Here is an 18,438-nt window from a genome sequence, read left to right on the forward strand (position 1 = left end):
ACCTTGAACCTGGTTCCGTACAAGGCCGTGAAGGGGTTTCTCTAAAGAACTAGAGGTGAGGCCGCAACACACTAACAACAAGGGGAAAAGAAAGTTTCAGGAAAGATACGAGAACCCAAGGTGCAAAACTAAGACACATTCATATAAGGTGGAGGGGTGAAGGTTAAGGAGGAGTACCAAAAATAAAAGTAACAAGAAAGGCCTCACAAGAACCTAACAGTTACCTAACCTAACAGAATCTAACAGTGGTAATAAGAAAAGGTTCTGGGAGCGAAAGTAAACCAACTTGCAGAAAGAATACAACTGAAGTTAACCCAGCGAGGAAAACCACTAAAAAGGGCTGGAACTCCAAAATATACATCCACACGGAAATATATCCAGCAAGGAAGTTCAGAAAATGGATACTATATAAAGCCCCAACTAGAACTTGATAAGGCAAAACAAAATGAGAAATTGGAAAACACCTGGAAAGGAGCAAGCCAAAAAGGAAGAATAAGGACAAAGGAAAAATCAGCATTCGGATAGGGAAGTGTTATGACCCCAATGGCGAGGGTCTCAGAGGAACAAGTAAGTCTGCGAAGTACAAAAATCCAGCTCATAGGGCAGTGGTAACTGGGTTGACCATATATCTACTCCTAACGCCAACACTAGAAGTAGCCGGGGAACATGCCTACGTTGGTCGCTAGATGTCTCGCGCCAGCCGGAGGACTAACTACCCCTAGAAGAGGAAAACAAAGACCTCTCTTGCCTCCAGAGAATAGACCCCAAAAGTTGGATACAAGCCCCCCACAAATAATAACGGTGAGGTAAGAGGAAATGACAAACACAGAGATTAACTAGGTTTAGCAAAGAGAGGCCCACTTACTAATAGCAGAATGTAGTAAGATAACTTATATGGTCAACAAAAACCCTATCAAAAATCCACACTGGAAATTCAAGAACCCCCGAACCGTCTAACGGCCCGGGGGGAGAACTCCAGCCTCCCTAGAGCTTCCAGCAAGGTAAGGATACAGATTATGTACAAGCTGGACAAAAATGCAAACAAAAACAAATAGCAAAAAGCAAGAAAGCAGACTTAGCTTAATCTAGCAGGAACCAGGATCAGTAGACAAGAGCACAACAGATTAGCTCTGATTACAACGTTGCCAGGCATTGAACTGAAGGTCCATGGAGCTTATATAGCAACACCCCTGACCTAACGACCCAGGTGAGCATACAAGGGATGGCAGACATTCCCAGAGTCAAATCACTAGTAACCACTAGAGGGAGCCAAAAAGGTAAATTCACAACAGGGAAGGAAAAGAGCCATAGCTCAACAGGCAGAAAAACTGACCACAAAGCAACAGGTCGCTGGATCATATCCCCAAACTGGGCCATGACCAAACAAAAATAATTATATGTGCATGTATCTCTTTCACAGACAAGTCTTTACATGACAAGTCTGTTTCATCACCATTACTGAGATGTCAGTGTTTTAAATTATATGCAAATCGGGCTATAGATCTGAAGCCTCTGTCACTCCAGCTCTATTCCCCGCCCAGCGTCACTGCCTCCTGTTTGACTGACAGCCTATATGCTGTGTCATGTTTGGCAAATGAGTCATCAGTCAAACAGCAGTAAGAGGCATTGCTGGGGGGGAAATAGAGCTGGAGTGACAGAGGTTTCAAATCTACGGCTTTGTTTGCATATAAATGTATACACTGATTTCTCAGTAACATAGGAACAGACTTGCCATGTAAAGGTATTGCTGGACCTGTCTGGAAAGAGTTATATGTGCATGTAAGTATTTTGGGGTGTGAAATTCTGCTGACAGATTCCTTTCAGGCAGACCCACAGTGTAGATTCCTACCAGCTAAGTTACCCAGAGAGTTACCCATCAGAATAGCTAAAGACGCCTAAGCTTTGGGGCCAAATTAGTACTTCAATCCTAAATAAAATTGTGGTGAAGCGAGATGCTGTAGGTGATGAGCTGTTTTAGGTTATTGTTTTCTTTTTTTACTATGTATCATAGTAATCAGACTTTGGTCACATTGTGTTAAGTAAAAAGTACATGAAGCCAATTGGGAACCAGGAATTTCCAATGTGGAATCTAGAAGTCAGTTTCAACTATGGCGACTTGTCAGCTGTGACTTGTAGGCGATATATAATAGTGCATTATTATAGTGTGACTTAATAGTTACTGAGGCTCTTTTGATAGGAACTTGACATACAGTACTTGTATTTTCCTTTTGACTTGCAAATGTATTGTCTGGGTTCTTAAACAAGAATAACGTGATGACTAATGCTACCATCAATAAGTAGACTGTGTTCCAAAAATTCAGTGGAGTCACAAATGTGCGTATGAGTTACATGGTTCAGCTTTCAGATCACAGTAAAAAGTGGTGAGCAGTAAGCACAGATCAGCTGCAGCGCTGATTTCCTCCAGTGACATGTACTACAAACCTCAGAAGTCACAGCTGTAGCCCTGCTGCCCGGACCCAGTGAGCACTGATAACTGTGACCTGAGTGCTGCAGCCGCAATGATATGACTGCTCCGCACAGATCACAGTAATTACACTCACCAGGTCCAGACACTAGGACTGCAGAGGTTACTTTATCCAGCAGTTTGATCCTCATGTCTCTAAATGAAATCACTGCCACAGCACTGGTGTCCAGACCTGGTGACTGCTTATTGGCAATTACTATGATAAGAGTGCCACAATTATATTACTGCTCTTCTCAGATCACAGTAATTACAGGCGGCAGAGGGAAATTGTACCCATTGTAGCGAATAGCGCTGGGCTGCAATAAAATGGCATCTGGCAACACCTACAGTTGGGAACTGGGCATGTCAGGTAGCCACAGTGTAGGAGATAGATTTGGTCACTGACCACAGTCTCCTATGGCCGGGGGCTGCCACATTAGCTGCGTATAAAGGTACCGTCACACTAAGCAACGTCGCCAGCGATCTGTGACGTTGCAGCGTCCTAGGGAGCGATATCGCTGTATTTGACACGCAGCAGCGATCAGAATCCCGCTGTGAAATTGCTGGTCGCTGCTAGAAGGTCTGCACATTATTTGGTCGCTAGGTCGCCGTGTATCGCCGTGTTTGACAGCAAAAGCAACCATACCAGCGATATTTTACACTGGTAACCAGGGTAAACATCGGGTTACTAAGCGCAGGGCCGCGCTTAGTAACCCGATGTTTACCCTGGTTACCAGCGTAAAAGTTAAAAAAACAAACAGCACATACTCACCAGCGCGTCCCCCAGCCTCTGCTTCCTGACACTGACTGAGCGCCGGCCCTAAACTGAAAGTGAAAGCACAGCGGTGACGTCACCGCTCTGCTGTTAGGGCCGGAGCTCAGTCAGTGTCAGGAAGCAGAGGCTGGGGGACGCGCTGGTGAGTATGTACTGTTTGTTTTTTTAACTTTTACGCTGGTAACCAGGGTAAACATCGGGTTACTAAGCGCGGCCCTGCGCTTAGCAACCCGATGCTTACCCTGGTTACCCGGGGACCTCGGCATCGTTGGTCGCTGGAGAGCGGTCTGTGTGACAGCTCTCCAGCGACCAAACAGCGACGCTGCAGCGATCGGCATCGCTGTCGCTATCGCTGCAGCGTCGCTTAATGTGACGGTACCTTAAGTGTCATGCTCTGGCATTGAAGGTGCGTTTACACTGCAAGATAATCATGAACAAATATTTTTAAAAACACTTGTTTCACGACAGAGTAGCTAGGGTTTTCGTTGAGGGGGGGGACTTCTGAGTGGGCCCCTAACCAGGTAACCTTGATTACAACTCGGTGATGCACACTGATAGTGGAGGAGAACCTCAGCAGATGACCACGCTATTGCTGAAAATAATCTATATACAAAGACCAACATGGATATTACCACCATATGGTCAGTGGTAGATACTAGTCCTACGGAACATATAAGAGATCACAGCACAGTTATAGATGGTGACTTAGCGCTGACATTCCTTCTGATGGAATCATTCACTTTTCCCGTCTTTTCCATCTGGCCCAGACCAACATGACAACTTCTTCCAGCCAGTAGTCGTCTGCAGAGAATACAACAAAGACACATTTCACTTCTCATGTTTTCAGCCCCATCATCATCTATTCCCAACCTGCACAAACGCCTCATCCTGCTGATACCCCAATGCTGAGCCGCCGCTGCCATATGTGTCCCTATTACTGCACCTGCTGTGTGGTTCTCTGTGCCTTCTAAATTCTAGAGCAACCCTCTATAATATAGTAATGCCGGGTGCAAGTGCCCTAGAAAACAGTGCCCACATTTTGTCCCCTAGAAAGTAATAATGCCCTGTGTGCCCCTTTGATAGTCACAGTAACCTGAGTTCCCCTATAACAATAAGTGCCCACTTTACATTTAATAATGTCCCGAGTCTCCCCCCTGTACAGCTCCCCTATACACAGTATAATGCCCCCCTCACTGTATATATACTGACCCCTTAGTATCACCCAAACTGTTTGATGGCTTCAACCATAGCTCCCAACTGTCCCTCATTCTGCGGGACTGTCCCAGTTTTGAGCCTTTGCCCCGCACTCCCGCACGGGACGCTCTGCTTCCCGCAGACAGCAGGAGAAGCAGCCGACACGCCCCCTTGTGTTAAGCCACGCCCCTTACCCTTCCGTATGCAGTGCAGTAGGAATCAGCCGGTCATCCCTGTCAGCCGGTCATCCCTGCACCCGCAGAGCCTTACTCCACAAATTGGCTGCTCTATGCGCACAGGACCTGTGATGAGGTCACAGGAGGGGAGGAGTCAGGGGCCACATGATTGGGACCTCGGTGGATTTCAGGACTCGGCTGTGGCACTGGTTGCCAACTTGCTATGGTGCTGCTGGATGAGGTAAGTAAGCTGCCTTGTGTGGGGTCAGGAGGTGTTTACAGTGTGGATGTAGCAGACAGTGTGTACGAGGTCAGGTGTATGGAGCGGAGCCGTGTGTGTATGAGGTGTATGGAGCAGATCCATATGTGTATGAGGTGTATGAAGTGGAGCTGAATGTGTACGAGGTGTACGGAGTGGAGCTGTGTGTGTATGAGGTGTATGGAGCGGAGCCGTGTGTGCATGAGGTGTACGGAGCGGAGCCGCGTGTGTACGAGGTGTATAGAGCAGAGCCGTGTGTGTACGAGGTGTATGGCGCGGAGCTGAATGTGTACGAGGTGTACAGAGCGGAGCTGTGTGTACGGGGTGTACGGAGCGGAGCCGTGTCTGTACGAGGTGTATGGAGCGGAGCCATGTGTGTACGAGGTGTATGGAGCGGAGCCGTGTGTACGAAGTGTATGGAGCGGAGCTGAATGTGTAAGAGGTGTACGGAGCAGAGCCATGTGTACAGGGTGTACGGAGCGGAGCCATGTGTGTATGAGGTGTATGGAGCTGAGCCGTGTGTGTATGAGGTGTATGGAGCGGAGCCGTGTGTGTACGAGGTGTATGGAGCGGAGCTGAATGTGTATGAGGTGTATTGAGCGGAGCTGAATGTGTACGAGGTGTATGGAGCGGAGCTGTATGTGTATGAGGTGTATGGAGCGGAGCCATGTGTGTACGAGGTGTATGGAGCGGAGCTGAATGTGTACGAGGTGTACGGAGCGGAGCCATGTGTACGGGGTGTATGGAGCGGAGCCGTGTGTGTATGAGGTGTATGGAGCTGAGCCGTGTGTGTATGAGGTGTATGGAGCGGAGCCGTGTGTGTATGAGGTGTACGGAGCGGAGCCGTGTGTGTATGAGGTATGGAGCAGAGCCGTGTGTGTATGAGGTGTACGGAGCGGAGCTGAATGTGTACGAGGTGTATGGAGCGGAGCCTTGTGTGTATGAGGTGTATGGAGCGGAGCCATGTGTGTATGAGGTGTACGGAGCGGAGCCGTGTGTGTATGAAGTGTATGGAGCGGAGCCGTGTGTGTATGAAGTGTACGGAGTGGAGCGCATGTGTAAGGAGCGGAGCCGTGTGTGCAAAGTGTACAGAGCGCAGCCGCGTGTGTAGGAGTAGATGTGTGGCCATTATATGGTGCGAAGTATCATGTGCGGCCAATATACAGTATGGAGCATCATGTGCGGCTCATTATACAGTATGGAGCATCATGTGCGGTCATTATACAGTATGGAGCACATGTGCAGCCATTATACAGTACGGAGCATCATGTGCAGCCATTATACAGTATGGAGCATCATGTGCAGTCATTATACAGTATGGAGCATCATGTGCAGCCAATATACAGTATGGAGCATCATGTGCGGTCATTATACAGTATGGAGCATCATGTGCAGCCAATATACAGTATGGAGCATCATGTGCAGTCATTATACAGTATGGAGCATCATGTGCAGTCATTATACAGTATGGAGCATCATGTGGGGCCATTGTACAGTATGGAGCATCATGTGTGGTCATTATACAGTATGGAGCATCATGTGGGGCCATTGTACAGTATGGAGCATCATGTGTGGTTATTATATGGTATGGAGCATCATATGGGGCCATTATACAGTATGGAGCATAATGTGTGGTCATTATACAGTATGGAGCATCATGTGGGGCCATTGTACAGTATGGAGCATTGTGTGGCCATTATACAGTATTGAGCATCATGTGTGGCCATTATACAGTATGGAGCACTGTGTGGCCATATTTTTTTGTTTATAATTATTCTTTATGAAACAGTGTGATCAGCAGTGCTAAATGGGTGTTATTGGGACGTGGATATGGGTGTGACTAGTTATGAATGGGTGTGGTCAGAGGTGTGGCCTAAAATTTGCCAAACTATGTCCCTCTTTCCCATCGTCAAAAGTTGGGAGGTATGGTTCAACACTGTATGATGGCCCCCTCACTGTAATTTCCGCACTGTATGATGGCCCCCTAGATAGCCTCCATATAGTATAGTGCACCAGATAGTCATCAATATACAGTGCCTTGCGAAAGTTTTCGGCCCCCTGGAACTTTTCAACCTTTTCCCACATATCATGCTTCAGACATAAAGATACCAAATGTAAATTTTTGGTGAAGAATCAACAACAAGTGGAACAATTGTGAAGTTGAACGAAATTTATTGGTTATTTTAAACTTTTGTGGAAATTAAAAAACTGAAAAGTGGGGCGTGCAATATTATTCGGCCCCTTTACTTTCAGTGCAGCAAACTCACTCCAGAAGTTCATTGTGGATCTCTGAATGATCCAATGTTGCCCTAAATGCCTAATGATGATAAATATAATCCACCTGTGTGTAATCATGTCTCCGTATAAATGCACCAGCTCTGTGATAGTCTCAGGGTTCTGTTTAAAGCACAGAGAGCATCATGAAGACCAAGGAACACAACAGGCAGGTCCGTGATACTGTTGTGGAGAAGTTTAAAGCCGGATTTGGATACAAAATTATTTCCAAAACTTTAAACATCCCAAGGAGCACTGTGCAAGTGATCATATTGAAATGGAAGGAGTATCATACCACTGCAAATCTACCAAGACCCGGTTGTCCCTCTAAACTTTCATCTCAAACAAGGAGAAGACTGATCAGAGATGCAGCCAAGAGGACCATGATCACTCTGGATGAACTGCAGAGATCTACAGCTGAGGTGGGATAGTCTGTCCATAGGACAACAATCAGTCGTACACTGCACAAATCTGGCCTTTATGGAAGAGTGGCAAGAAGAAAGCCATTTCTCAATGATATCCATGAAAAGGGTCATTTAAAGTTTGCAACAAGCCACCTGGGAGACACACCAAACATGTGGAAGAAGGTGCTCTGGTCAGATGAAACCAAAATCGAACGTTTTGGCAACAATGCCAAACGATATGTTTGGCGTAAGGGCAACACAGTTAATCACTCTGAACACACCATCCCCACTCTCAAACATGGTGGTGGCAGCATCATGGTTTGGGCCTGCTCTTCTTCAGCAGGGACAGGGAAGATGGTTAAAATTGATGGGAAGATGGATGGAGCCAAATACAGGACCATTCTTGAAGAAAACCTGTTGGAGTCTGCAAAAGACCTGAGACTGGGAAGGAGATTTGTCTTCCAACAAGACAATGGTCCCAAACATAAAGCAAAATCTACAGTGGAATGGTTCACAAATAAACATATCCAGGTGTTAGAATGGCCAAGTCAAAGTCCAGACCTCAATCCAATCGAGAATCTGTGGAAAGAGCTGAAAACTGCTGTTCACAAACGATCTCCATCAAACCTCACTGAGCTCGAGCTGTTTGCCAAAGAAGAATGGACAAGAATTTCAGTCTCTCGATGTACTAAACTGATAGAGACATATCCCAAGCGACTTGCAGCTGTAATCGCAGCAAAAGGTGGAGCAACAAAGTATTAAGTTAAAGGGGCCGAATAATATTGCACGCCCCACTTTTCAGTTTTTGAATGTCCACAAAAATGTAAAATATGCAATAAATTTCATTCAACTTCACAATTGTGTTGCACTGGTTGTTGATTCTGTACCAAAAATTTACATTTGGTATCTTTATGTTTGAAGCATGATATGTGGAAAAAGGTTGAAAAGTTCCAGGGGGCCGAATACTTTCGCAAGGCACTGTAGTATAATGCACTACCCATAGGCATCCATATAGTATAATGCACCCCCCTCTAGGCAAACTCTATATTGTATAATGCACCCCCCCAGGCAGACTCTATATTGTATAATGCATCACCCCCAGGCAGACTCTATATTATATAATGCACCCCTCCCCCAGGCAAACTCTATATTGTATAATGCATTCCCCATAGGCAGACACTATATAGTATAATGCATTCCCCATAGGCAGACTCTATATAGTATAATGCACTCCTCATAAGCAGACTCTATATAGTACAATGCACCCCCCTCCAGGCAGACTCTATACAGTATAATGCACCCGCCTCCAGGCAGACTCTATATTGTATAATGTGCTCCCTAAAGACAGGCTCTATATTATATAATGCACCCCCATAGGCAGACTCTGTAGTAAAATGCAGCCCCATAGACAGACTCTATATAGTATAATGCCCTGCCCATAGGCTTACTCTATATAGTATAATGCACCCCCCATAGGCAGACTCTATATAGTATAATGCACTCCTCATAGTCAGCCTCTATAGTATAATGCAGCCCCCTATAGGCAGAGTCTATGTAATATAAAGCACCCCCATAAAAAATGAATAAATCCAATACTCACCTCTCCTTCTCGTTCCTCCGCTGCTCCATGCATCCGCACATCTTTGGACAACAGGTGCTGAGTAGTGACGTCATCGCAACTCCTGTCAGTGTCTGCATCAGGGACGTCAAACGCTGAGAGGGGGATAATGGGAGAGAGAGTGTAACGCTTCCACTCTCATCAATGCGGTTAACTGTATCGGCATCCAGCCGATACAGTTGAACTTGCGATGATGGGCTGGGGGGCCACTGCTGACACCGGGCCCCCCCCCCTCCCCTACTGCTCAGAGGCCACATAGCGGCCGGGTGGCAGAGCAGGGAGATCGATTCTCCCTGCTCTGCCACAGAATCTAACTGTACCAATACAGTTACAGTAGCGTAGCTCCGGCCACCCCCTCTGCCCCCTCCATAGCTACGCTACTGTTTCACGATAATCTTGCAGTGTAAACAGGCTACTGATCACACAATGAAAGAGCAAATGCTTCTTCACTGGGTGAAATGATCTTTTGTGCAGTGCAAATATTACACTGATCTACAAAAAAAAAATTTCTGGCATGGACTTTAAGAACAGTTTTAGACTAATTTTAGGGTGCTGAATTCAAATCTGATCTTATAATTTCCCTATCACATCATGTTTTTGATAAATATAAGTAGTGTATGAAAAGTGCCGGTTTATACGGTTCACTAAGGTAAATTTAGTTTTCATTTAGTCTCCCAATAAATGTGAGAATATCTTTGTTTTCTTTGAACATGCATAATTCCCATTTGTTGTGATAACACCCTTGTTTTCTGTGCTACTGGGACAGTAGAGCTACAGCAGAGCATTGGGTGAAAACTGAATGGCCTCAGTGACAGAGTTTGGCATCTGGCGATAAGAATGTCATCCATGATCCTCTAGTGGATAGGAAGAACATTGTCTTTCCTCCCTTACACATAAAACTTGGATTGATGAAGCAGTTCATCAAAGCTCTCAATCACAGTGGAGAATGCTTTAACTATATATGTTCAACTTTTCCTGGTCTTAGTGAAGAGAAGAAAAAGGCTGGAATATTTTATGGACCTCAAATAAGAACACTTATGAGAGACCCAAATTTTATCACATCAATGAATGAGCCAGAAAAAAGAGCTTGGAATGCATTTTGTAATGTGGTGCAGAATTTTCTAGGGAATAAGAAAGCAGACAACTATGAAGAGATTGTGGAAGAGCTACTAATGAGTCTGTGAAATCTTGGATGTAGAATGAGTATCAAGATTCACTATTTACACAGCCATTTGGACTTTTTTCCAGAGAACCTTGGGGATGTGAGCGAGGAACAAGGGGAGCGTTTTCATCAGGACATTAAAACAATGGAAGAACGGTATCAAGGCCGGTGGGACTCACATATGATGGCTGACTATTGCTGGAGCTTGATGAGAAACAACCCAGAAGCTGTACATCACTGATCAGCCAAGAAAATAAAGTTCAAATAACTGCCATTTGCCATTCATCTGTGTGTCATATATATGTGTTTTTATATTTTGTAGTTTAATTCTGTAAGTATATTTGATTTGCTGTACATAGACTTTGTAATCTTTGTTATTCCTTGATTAAAAACATACAATGTAGTATCGAAAATCATGTGTTTTTATCATAAAACATTAGATAGGAGTAATTTTCATCAAAAATTGAAAATCTCGAAATCCTGATGTGATAGCCAAAAACGGAGTTTATATTCGGAATCAGCAGCCAAAATTGACTTAAAATATGTTTTAAAACCTTTTGCCAGAAAAATTGCGTTGACCAGTGTTATCATTCTCGGTGGTTTGGAGAACCATGGCAGCCTATACACACTGAGCAATCTATTACAGATCTCTCAGTGTGTATCGATCACTTTGGTCTGCATGTCTAAATAAGCATTTAAACCACCCAGTAGCGTAGCTACCAGGGGGGCAGAGGGGGCGGTCGCCCCGGGCCCTGTGCTCTGAGGGGGCCCACCCGGAGCTACGCTACTGTCAGGGCCAGCGGGGGCCCCTGCCTCCGGGCAATGATTATCTTTTATTTCCCTTGCGTTTGTACTGTGTATGTAGCTAAAGTAACATGCACGGTACAAACGCTCACAGGAGGGGGTCAGCAGAGAGAAGGAAGAGAAGGCCTCCAATCAGAGTGCAGGGAGTGAGTCATGTGATCGCTCTTCTGCAGTCTGTGGAGGAGAGGGGGAAGGGAGGCCACTCACCCAATCCCGGCTGAGCGCGCTCTGCTTCAAAGCTCCTGTGCTGCAGAGAAGTGATCAGCAGCAGCAGCGGCTCCAGCAGCAGCAGCCGGGGACGCAGGGGGACTCTGCCTCTGACTGTGAGCTGAGCTCACTGCCTACACATGATGTCTGCAGCATCTGACTTGGAGGAGCCTGAGGAGCAGCCCCCAGGACCAGAGGACACTCTCCACACAGCATGATGAGTATCTTGGCACATGTCATTTGCTATTTGATATGTCTGATCTGTTGCCTTGAATACATACATACAGGCACAGTATATAAAGCAATGAAGGTTCTTAAAGGGAACCTGTCACCCCGTTTTTTAAACATGAGATAAAAATAGCGTTAAATAGGGGCAGAGCTGTGCTTTACATTAGTGTCTTTTTTGTGCCTTTATTCCCCAGCTATGCTGCCGAAATACCTTTGTAAAGTCGCCATTTTGGGCTGTCACTCACGCTGGTCTGGTCAAATGGGCGTGGTGACATCGCTGTTTCTTCCCCCAGATCTTGCTTATCTGCCCGTTGGTGGCGTAGTGGTGTGTGCATGTCCAGCTGCCGAATCCACTGCACAGGTGAAGGAAAGGAGCGCGATCTGCGCTGTTCCCCTGGTGATCGGTGGGGGCGGCCATTTTCCTGAGGCTGCACGTGCGCAGATGGAGTGCTCTGCTGCACGGGGCTTCAGGAAAATGGCCGCGGGATGCCGCGCGTGCGCAGATGGAGATCGCGGCGGCCATTTTCCTGAAGCCCCGGGAAGCCGAGCACTCCATCTGCGCACGCGCGGCCTCAGGAAGATGGCCGCCCCCACCGATCACCAGGGGAATAGCGCAGATCGCGCTCTTTTCCTTCACCTGCGCAGTGGATTCGGCAGCTGGACATGCGCACACCACTACGCCACCAACGGGCAGATAAGCAAGATCTGGGGGAAGAAACAGCGCTGACACCACGCCCATTTGACCAGACCAGCGTGAGTGACAGCCCAAAATGGCGACTTTACAAAGGTATTTCGGCAGCATAGCTGGGGAATAAAGGCACAAAAAAGACACTAATGTAAAGCACAGCTCTGCCCCTATTTAATGCTATTTTTATCTCATCTTTAAAAAATGGGGTGACAGGTTCCCTTTAAACTTGTATGTCTTGTTTATCCTGCAATCTGGACAGACACTGAACACTGACATGTGATCGATAAGTGTCTTCGCACATAATTTATTTACTGCTGATTAGCTTATGAGAAGGAGAATGATTATTTTCTTAAGTTTGCGAGCGGCTGGAATCTTGCAGGACGGCTTTTACATGTGGGAGTCTGTCACCATATAAGGTCCGGCCAGCATCTGTACGCCCTCACACAGTGTTCTAGAATGCTCTCTATGTCCCCAATCCTCTATGCAAGGCACAAAAAAGAGCTGTTATTATAATCACGGATGGCGCAGTCCGGGCGTCAGTCTTGTTCCGGCTCCGACCCTCTTCCTGTGATCGCTGTCCCTCTTCGTGTGGAAGATGCATCCTACATCATGCATTCAGTGTCCTCTGTCGCACTCTCATGCAGGTGCACTTCTCTTTGCCCTGCTGAAGTCAGAGCACAGTATTGTAGTGCGCATGCGCCAGCTTTATTTCCAGGTCATCAGCGCCCTTTGGCCTTTCCCAGCGCACATGCACTACAGTACTTGGCTCTGCTTTCAGCAGCCCACAGAGAAGTGCGCCTGCACAGGAGCGTAATGGGTGACACTGTGTGGATGACGTAGAATGTGTCATCCAGATGAAGCAGTAATGGAGGATGGCGATCTTAAGTCAAGAGCAGCTATGCCTTGGTGAGAGCCATTGGTGAGTATAATGAGAGGTCATTTTTATGCCTTGCGGAGGGGATTGGGGACACATTTACAGCCTTCCTTATAGAGGCTGCCTATGGGAGCTGCATTATACTATATAGTCTTCCTATGTGAAGGGCATTATACTATAGGGTCTGCCTATGGGGAGTGCATGATACTATATGGAGGCCTATGGGGAATGTATTATACCATATTGAGGACTATCTGGTGTATTATGCTATATGGAGGCTATCTAGAGGGCCATCATTCAGTGTGGAGATTACAGCGACGGGGCCATCATACAGTGTTGGAGCCAGTTTGGGGGATATTAACGGGTCAGTATATACAGTGAGGGGGCATCATACTGTGTATAGGGGAGCTGTACAGTGGGGGAGACTCGGGACTTTATTAAATGTAAAGTGGGCACTTATTCTTACAGGGGAACTCAGGTTACTGTGACTATCAAAGGGTCACACACAGAGGGCATTATTACTTTCTAGGGGACAAAATGTGGGCACTGTTTTCTAGGGCACTTGCACCTGGCATTACTATATTATAGAGGGGTGCTTTAGAATTTAGAGGGCACAGAGAACCACACAGCAGGTGCAGTAATAGGGACACATACGGCAGCAGCGGCTCAGTATTGGGGTATCAGGGTCAGTAATAGGGACACATACGGCAGCAGCGGCTCAGTATTGGGGTATCAGGTGCAGTAATAGGGACACATACGGCAGCAGCGGCTCAGTATTGGGGTATCAGGTGCAGTAATAGGGACACATACGGCAGCAGCGGCTCAGCATTGGGGTATCAGGTGCAGTAATAGGGACACATACTGCAGCAGCGGCTCAGTATTGGGGTATCAGGGTCAGTAATAGGGACACGTACAGCAGCAGCGGCTCAGTATTCGGGTATCAGGTGCAGTAATAGGGACACATACGGCAGCAGCGGCTCAGTATTGGGGTATCAGTGCAGTAATAGGGACACATACGGCAGCAGCGGCTCAGTATTGGGGTATCAGGGGCAGTAATAGGGACACATACGGCAGCAGCGGCTCAGTATTGGGGTATCAGTGCAGTAATAGGGACACATACGGCAGCAGCGGCTCAGTATTGGGGTATCAGGGGCAGTAATAGGGACACATACGGCAGCAGCGGCTCAGTATTGGGGTATCAGGTGCAGTAATAGGGACACATACGGCAGCAGCGGCTCAGTATTGGGGTATCAGTGCAGTAATAGGGACACATACGGCAGCAGCGGCTCAGTATTGGGGTATCAGGGGCAGTAATAGGGACACATACGGCAGCAGCGGCTCAGTATTGGGGTATCAGGTGCAGTAATAGGGACACATACGGCAGCAGCGGCTCAGTATTGGGGTATCAGTGCAGTAATAGGGACACATACGGCAGCAGCGGCTCAGTATTGGGGTATCAGGGGCAGTAATAAGGACACATACGGCAGTAGCGGCTCAGTATTGGGGTATCAGCAGGATGAGGAGTTTGTGCAGGTTGGGAATAGATGGTGATGGTGCTGGAATGTGAGAAGTGAAACATGTCTTTGTTGTATTCTCTGCAGATGAGTTGTAGCTGGAAGAAGTTGTCATGTCGGTCTGGGCCAGATGGAAAAGACGGGAAAAATGAACAATTCTATCAGAAAGAACGTCAGAGGTAAGTCATTATCTGTAACTGTGCAGTGATCTGTTATATGTTCTGTAAGACTGGTATTTACCACTGACCATATGGCGGTAATATCAATGTTGGTCTTTATATAGCGAATATTTCCAGTAACAGCGCGGTCATCTGCTGAGGTTCTCCTCCACTATTAGGGCGCATCACTGAATTGTAATGAAGGTTACCTGGTTAGGGGCCCACTCAGAAGCTTCGCCCCCCCTGGACCAAAACCCTAGCTACGCCTCTGAAACCACCTATTGATAAAGGTTTTACCGATCAGCGGTCGTATTGTGAGCTAAAGAGTTAATTAAAAAAAGTTACCATTTAATTTTATACACTTATTAATAAACTTTTTAACATGAATTCAAAACATTTATTTAAAGATATTCTGATACATCCCCTTTCAATAACAAAAAACTTTACAAATTTGGCACCACCGTATTTCTACTGACCTGGAGAATTATACTGCTGGTTAACCTCATAGTGAATGCCGCAAAAAACCAACAAAATCCAAACAATAATGGTGTAATAGTTTTTTTCTCATCTTTAACATTTTTCAGTTTATTAAGTAGTAAAATAAGTGGTGTTATTCAACATTCATCCAGCAAAAAAAAAAGTCCTCATAAGGCTATGGCAACAGAAAAATAAAAATGAGGTGGAAGAGGAGGAAAAACAGATGCACAAAAAAAACTAAACTCGCCTGACCATGCGTTTTCTGGATTGACAGACTCCCATTAAATTCTTACCCTTTGGTTTGCAGACTGAAACGTAGTCATGGCAGCAGCTCTTGTAGTATATGCATAAGTTATCACATTGGCATTTCTTGTCTCCATTAAATCCATCTAAACATCGCCCTACACAGGATTCTGTAACAAGAAGGCAGGAAAAATATAGTTCAGACACGTTACATTGTGTGAAAGATGAAGTTACTGTAACAGTTTAGGTATGACAGTAAGATAGCATACTAATGATAATCAGCCATCCAGGTTCTTGGAGGATAGCCACAAGTGCAGCCCATGGTAGGCAGTAGGACATTTCTCCATAGAATTAGACAGGCCAATATATTGTACCTATATGTGTTTAAAAACTGCAGTAAGCGCTACAGCATTATGCCGGGGTCACACTTGTGAGTGCAATGCGAGAAACTCGCGCAAGTCTCTCGCATCAATACCCGGCACTCAGGACTGGAGCATGTGGCTGCACAGAAATACATGCAGCCGCATGCTCCAGTCCCAAGTGCCGGCGGCAGTGCTGGGTATTGATGCAAGAGACTAGCGCGAGTTTCCCGCATTGCACTCACAACTGTGACCCCGGCTTTAGAGGCGCTCACCTCCCACCAGTACCGTCTGCATGGATCGTACATCAGGGAGCACATTGTTTATGGCAGCTAAAATAAATGGAAGTTAATGGACAGAAAAGTGTCCATAGAATAAGGCCCTCTTCACACATCTGTGTTTTCAGTACATGTGGTATCTGCTTTTTTCACAGATCCCACACGTTCCCATTATTTATTTATATTTATTTATTTATATTACGAAACGATACGATACACTTTATTGATCCCTGGGGAAATTACGGTATTACAGCAGCAATACAAACAAGCGTTGCTTATATAGCGCTATCTTATTCCGCAGAACTTTACAGACATTACCATCGCTGTCCCCATTGAGGCTCACAATCTAGATCCCCTATCAGTATGTCTTTGGAGTGTGGGAGGAAACCTGAGTACCAGGAATAAACCCAAGCAAACACGGGGAGAACATACAAAGCACTTGCAGATGTCCTTGGTGGGATTTGAACCCAGGACCCAGTGCTCCTTGTTTTTAAGGAGTAGGTAGATAATTTCCAAGTTGTCTCTGCAGGCATTTAGAGTCGCTATCACCAGTCCGGGGGTGGCCTTTGGACCTGTTGTGGATAGCCCAGACTCCACTTTCTTCTTTTAAAGTGTTTGGTAGTGCTGGGATAGTGCAAAAAGCGAGTTCTTGTGATAACATGAGAGATATCACAGTGAGGGGGGCCACATAGGTGAGATCCTGCTTTCCATGCCAGAATCTTACAACCCGGAAGTTTGGACAAAACTTTTGCTACAAAGTTTTTTAGGGCTGATTAAGGACCCTCCTGACCACTTTTGCAAACAAGTGTCATTTAAAAAAAAATTCACCAGTCTCAGATACAGTAGCTAGTCTACAATGACCTGAGCTAAGGAGATGCAGCGCCCCAGAGTCCTGGTCGTTGCAGTACTGTTGCTCCGCCACTAAGGGGGGCAATGGTACGTCTGATGGCACTGAAGGAGTTCATCTGACCAGGTATCACAGACACCAATACATTTCACAGTCTGGCCTCCAGGGGGAGCTAAGGGTTCTATTTATTAGGCCACTCCTCACAATCTGGTAAAACTGGGGGTTAGGCAGGAAGTTAGAGAGAAAGCTGACTGGGTTGGAACCAGGCAACACCTTGTGGCAGAGGGTGTTGTAGGGGAAGATTCAGAGGGGTCCCTGTGAGGGGTGGGATCCTGACAGAGGCCTAGCAAACAGAGAGAATGTTACGGGACCGCGCCTGCACGATATAGCGGTGGTACCCCAAGAAAGGATAAGAAGCGAGGTATATTGTGCTGAGTGAGAAACGAGATCAACGCAACAAGGAGAATACCAGTAGGAGTCGTGCTGTAAGACGAGGCAACATCCTACTGAGGCGCATAACCGGTGGCCGGAACGCCGAGGAAGTATAGAGCTCCAAGCCAAACTTCAAACCTACGGCAGGACAGTCAGTTATAGGCGGGCTGTCTCACCCAATTGACCTAGGAAGACACAGGGGGGTAACAACAGGAGTGGGGCGACGCTAGAGTCCCGGAAGAGCTCCGAGCCTCCCCGTCATACGGGTGCGTCCTAACCATAAGATCTGGGGGACGTGGAAGAACATCAGAATCGAGTTGTGAGGGAACACGAGAAACAGACACAACAGTTGTGAGGACTATCCCGTGGTGCTCAGCAGGGAAGGACTACAACACACAAGCGCTAGAGGGTAGGCACAGATTTCCACCTGTAAAGGGAACTCTGGATGTGCCATCGGACCGGCCAGGCTTGCGCAGCCCGGTTAACCATATTCCGGATTGAGGATCTTGAAGCCTTCAGTAAAGAGGTAAAGAGACTGCAACCTGGTGTCCTCGTTATTTACTGCAACCTGCACCGCACCACTACAACATCACCACCATCTCGTACACCCTTTCATTGGGTGCCCCTCAGCAGGGTCACGGACCGGGTCTAGCCACCGTGACAACCCCAGAGCAGAGACTCAGAGGACCGGTACCGGGTACCCCTCGGCCCTGCGGCAGTGGGGGAGCTGCAATTTTGGCATCACGAACAGGATCTACTTAAGCCTGAAGAATCAGGTCATGTGTGCCTTGGAACTGTGATTTATTATACTTGGACTGTGACTTATTGCAAAGACTGTGCCGCGCCACTTGCCGCCAAAATCCGCCATTACAGCGCTGAGGAGAGCGCAGGAGAAGAAGAAGGGCGTGGAGTGGGCGTAAACAAGCTGGAGAGCGCGAAAGACAATGGCCGCCCAGTCTAAATATTTCTGCACCGTGAGGACGTGTCCGTCAGCAGCCGAGAT

At 46.7% G+C, this 18,438-nt stretch overlaps 1 protein-coding gene across 1 annotated transcript in view; it reads right to left on the bottom strand.

The window, feature by feature from the left end:
* The window catches only part of VTN (vitronectin), a 60,472-nt gene that overhangs the window by 29,898 nt on the left and 12,136 nt on the right, over positions 1 to 18,438 (bottom strand). Inside the window, exon 2 of the mRNA XM_077294496.1 lies at positions 15,570 to 15,689. Within this exon, the coding sequence (XP_077150611.1) occupies positions 15,570 to 15,689 (120 nt within the window). The remainder of the gene's footprint in view (positions 1 to 15,569; positions 15,690 to 18,438) is intronic.

Source organism: Ranitomeya variabilis, chromosome 3 (assembly GCF_051348905.1).
Source record: "Ranitomeya variabilis isolate aRanVar5 chromosome 3, aRanVar5.hap1, whole genome shotgun sequence".
In the NCBI taxonomy this organism is placed as follows: domain Eukaryota; kingdom Metazoa; phylum Chordata; class Amphibia; order Anura; family Dendrobatidae; genus Ranitomeya; species Ranitomeya variabilis.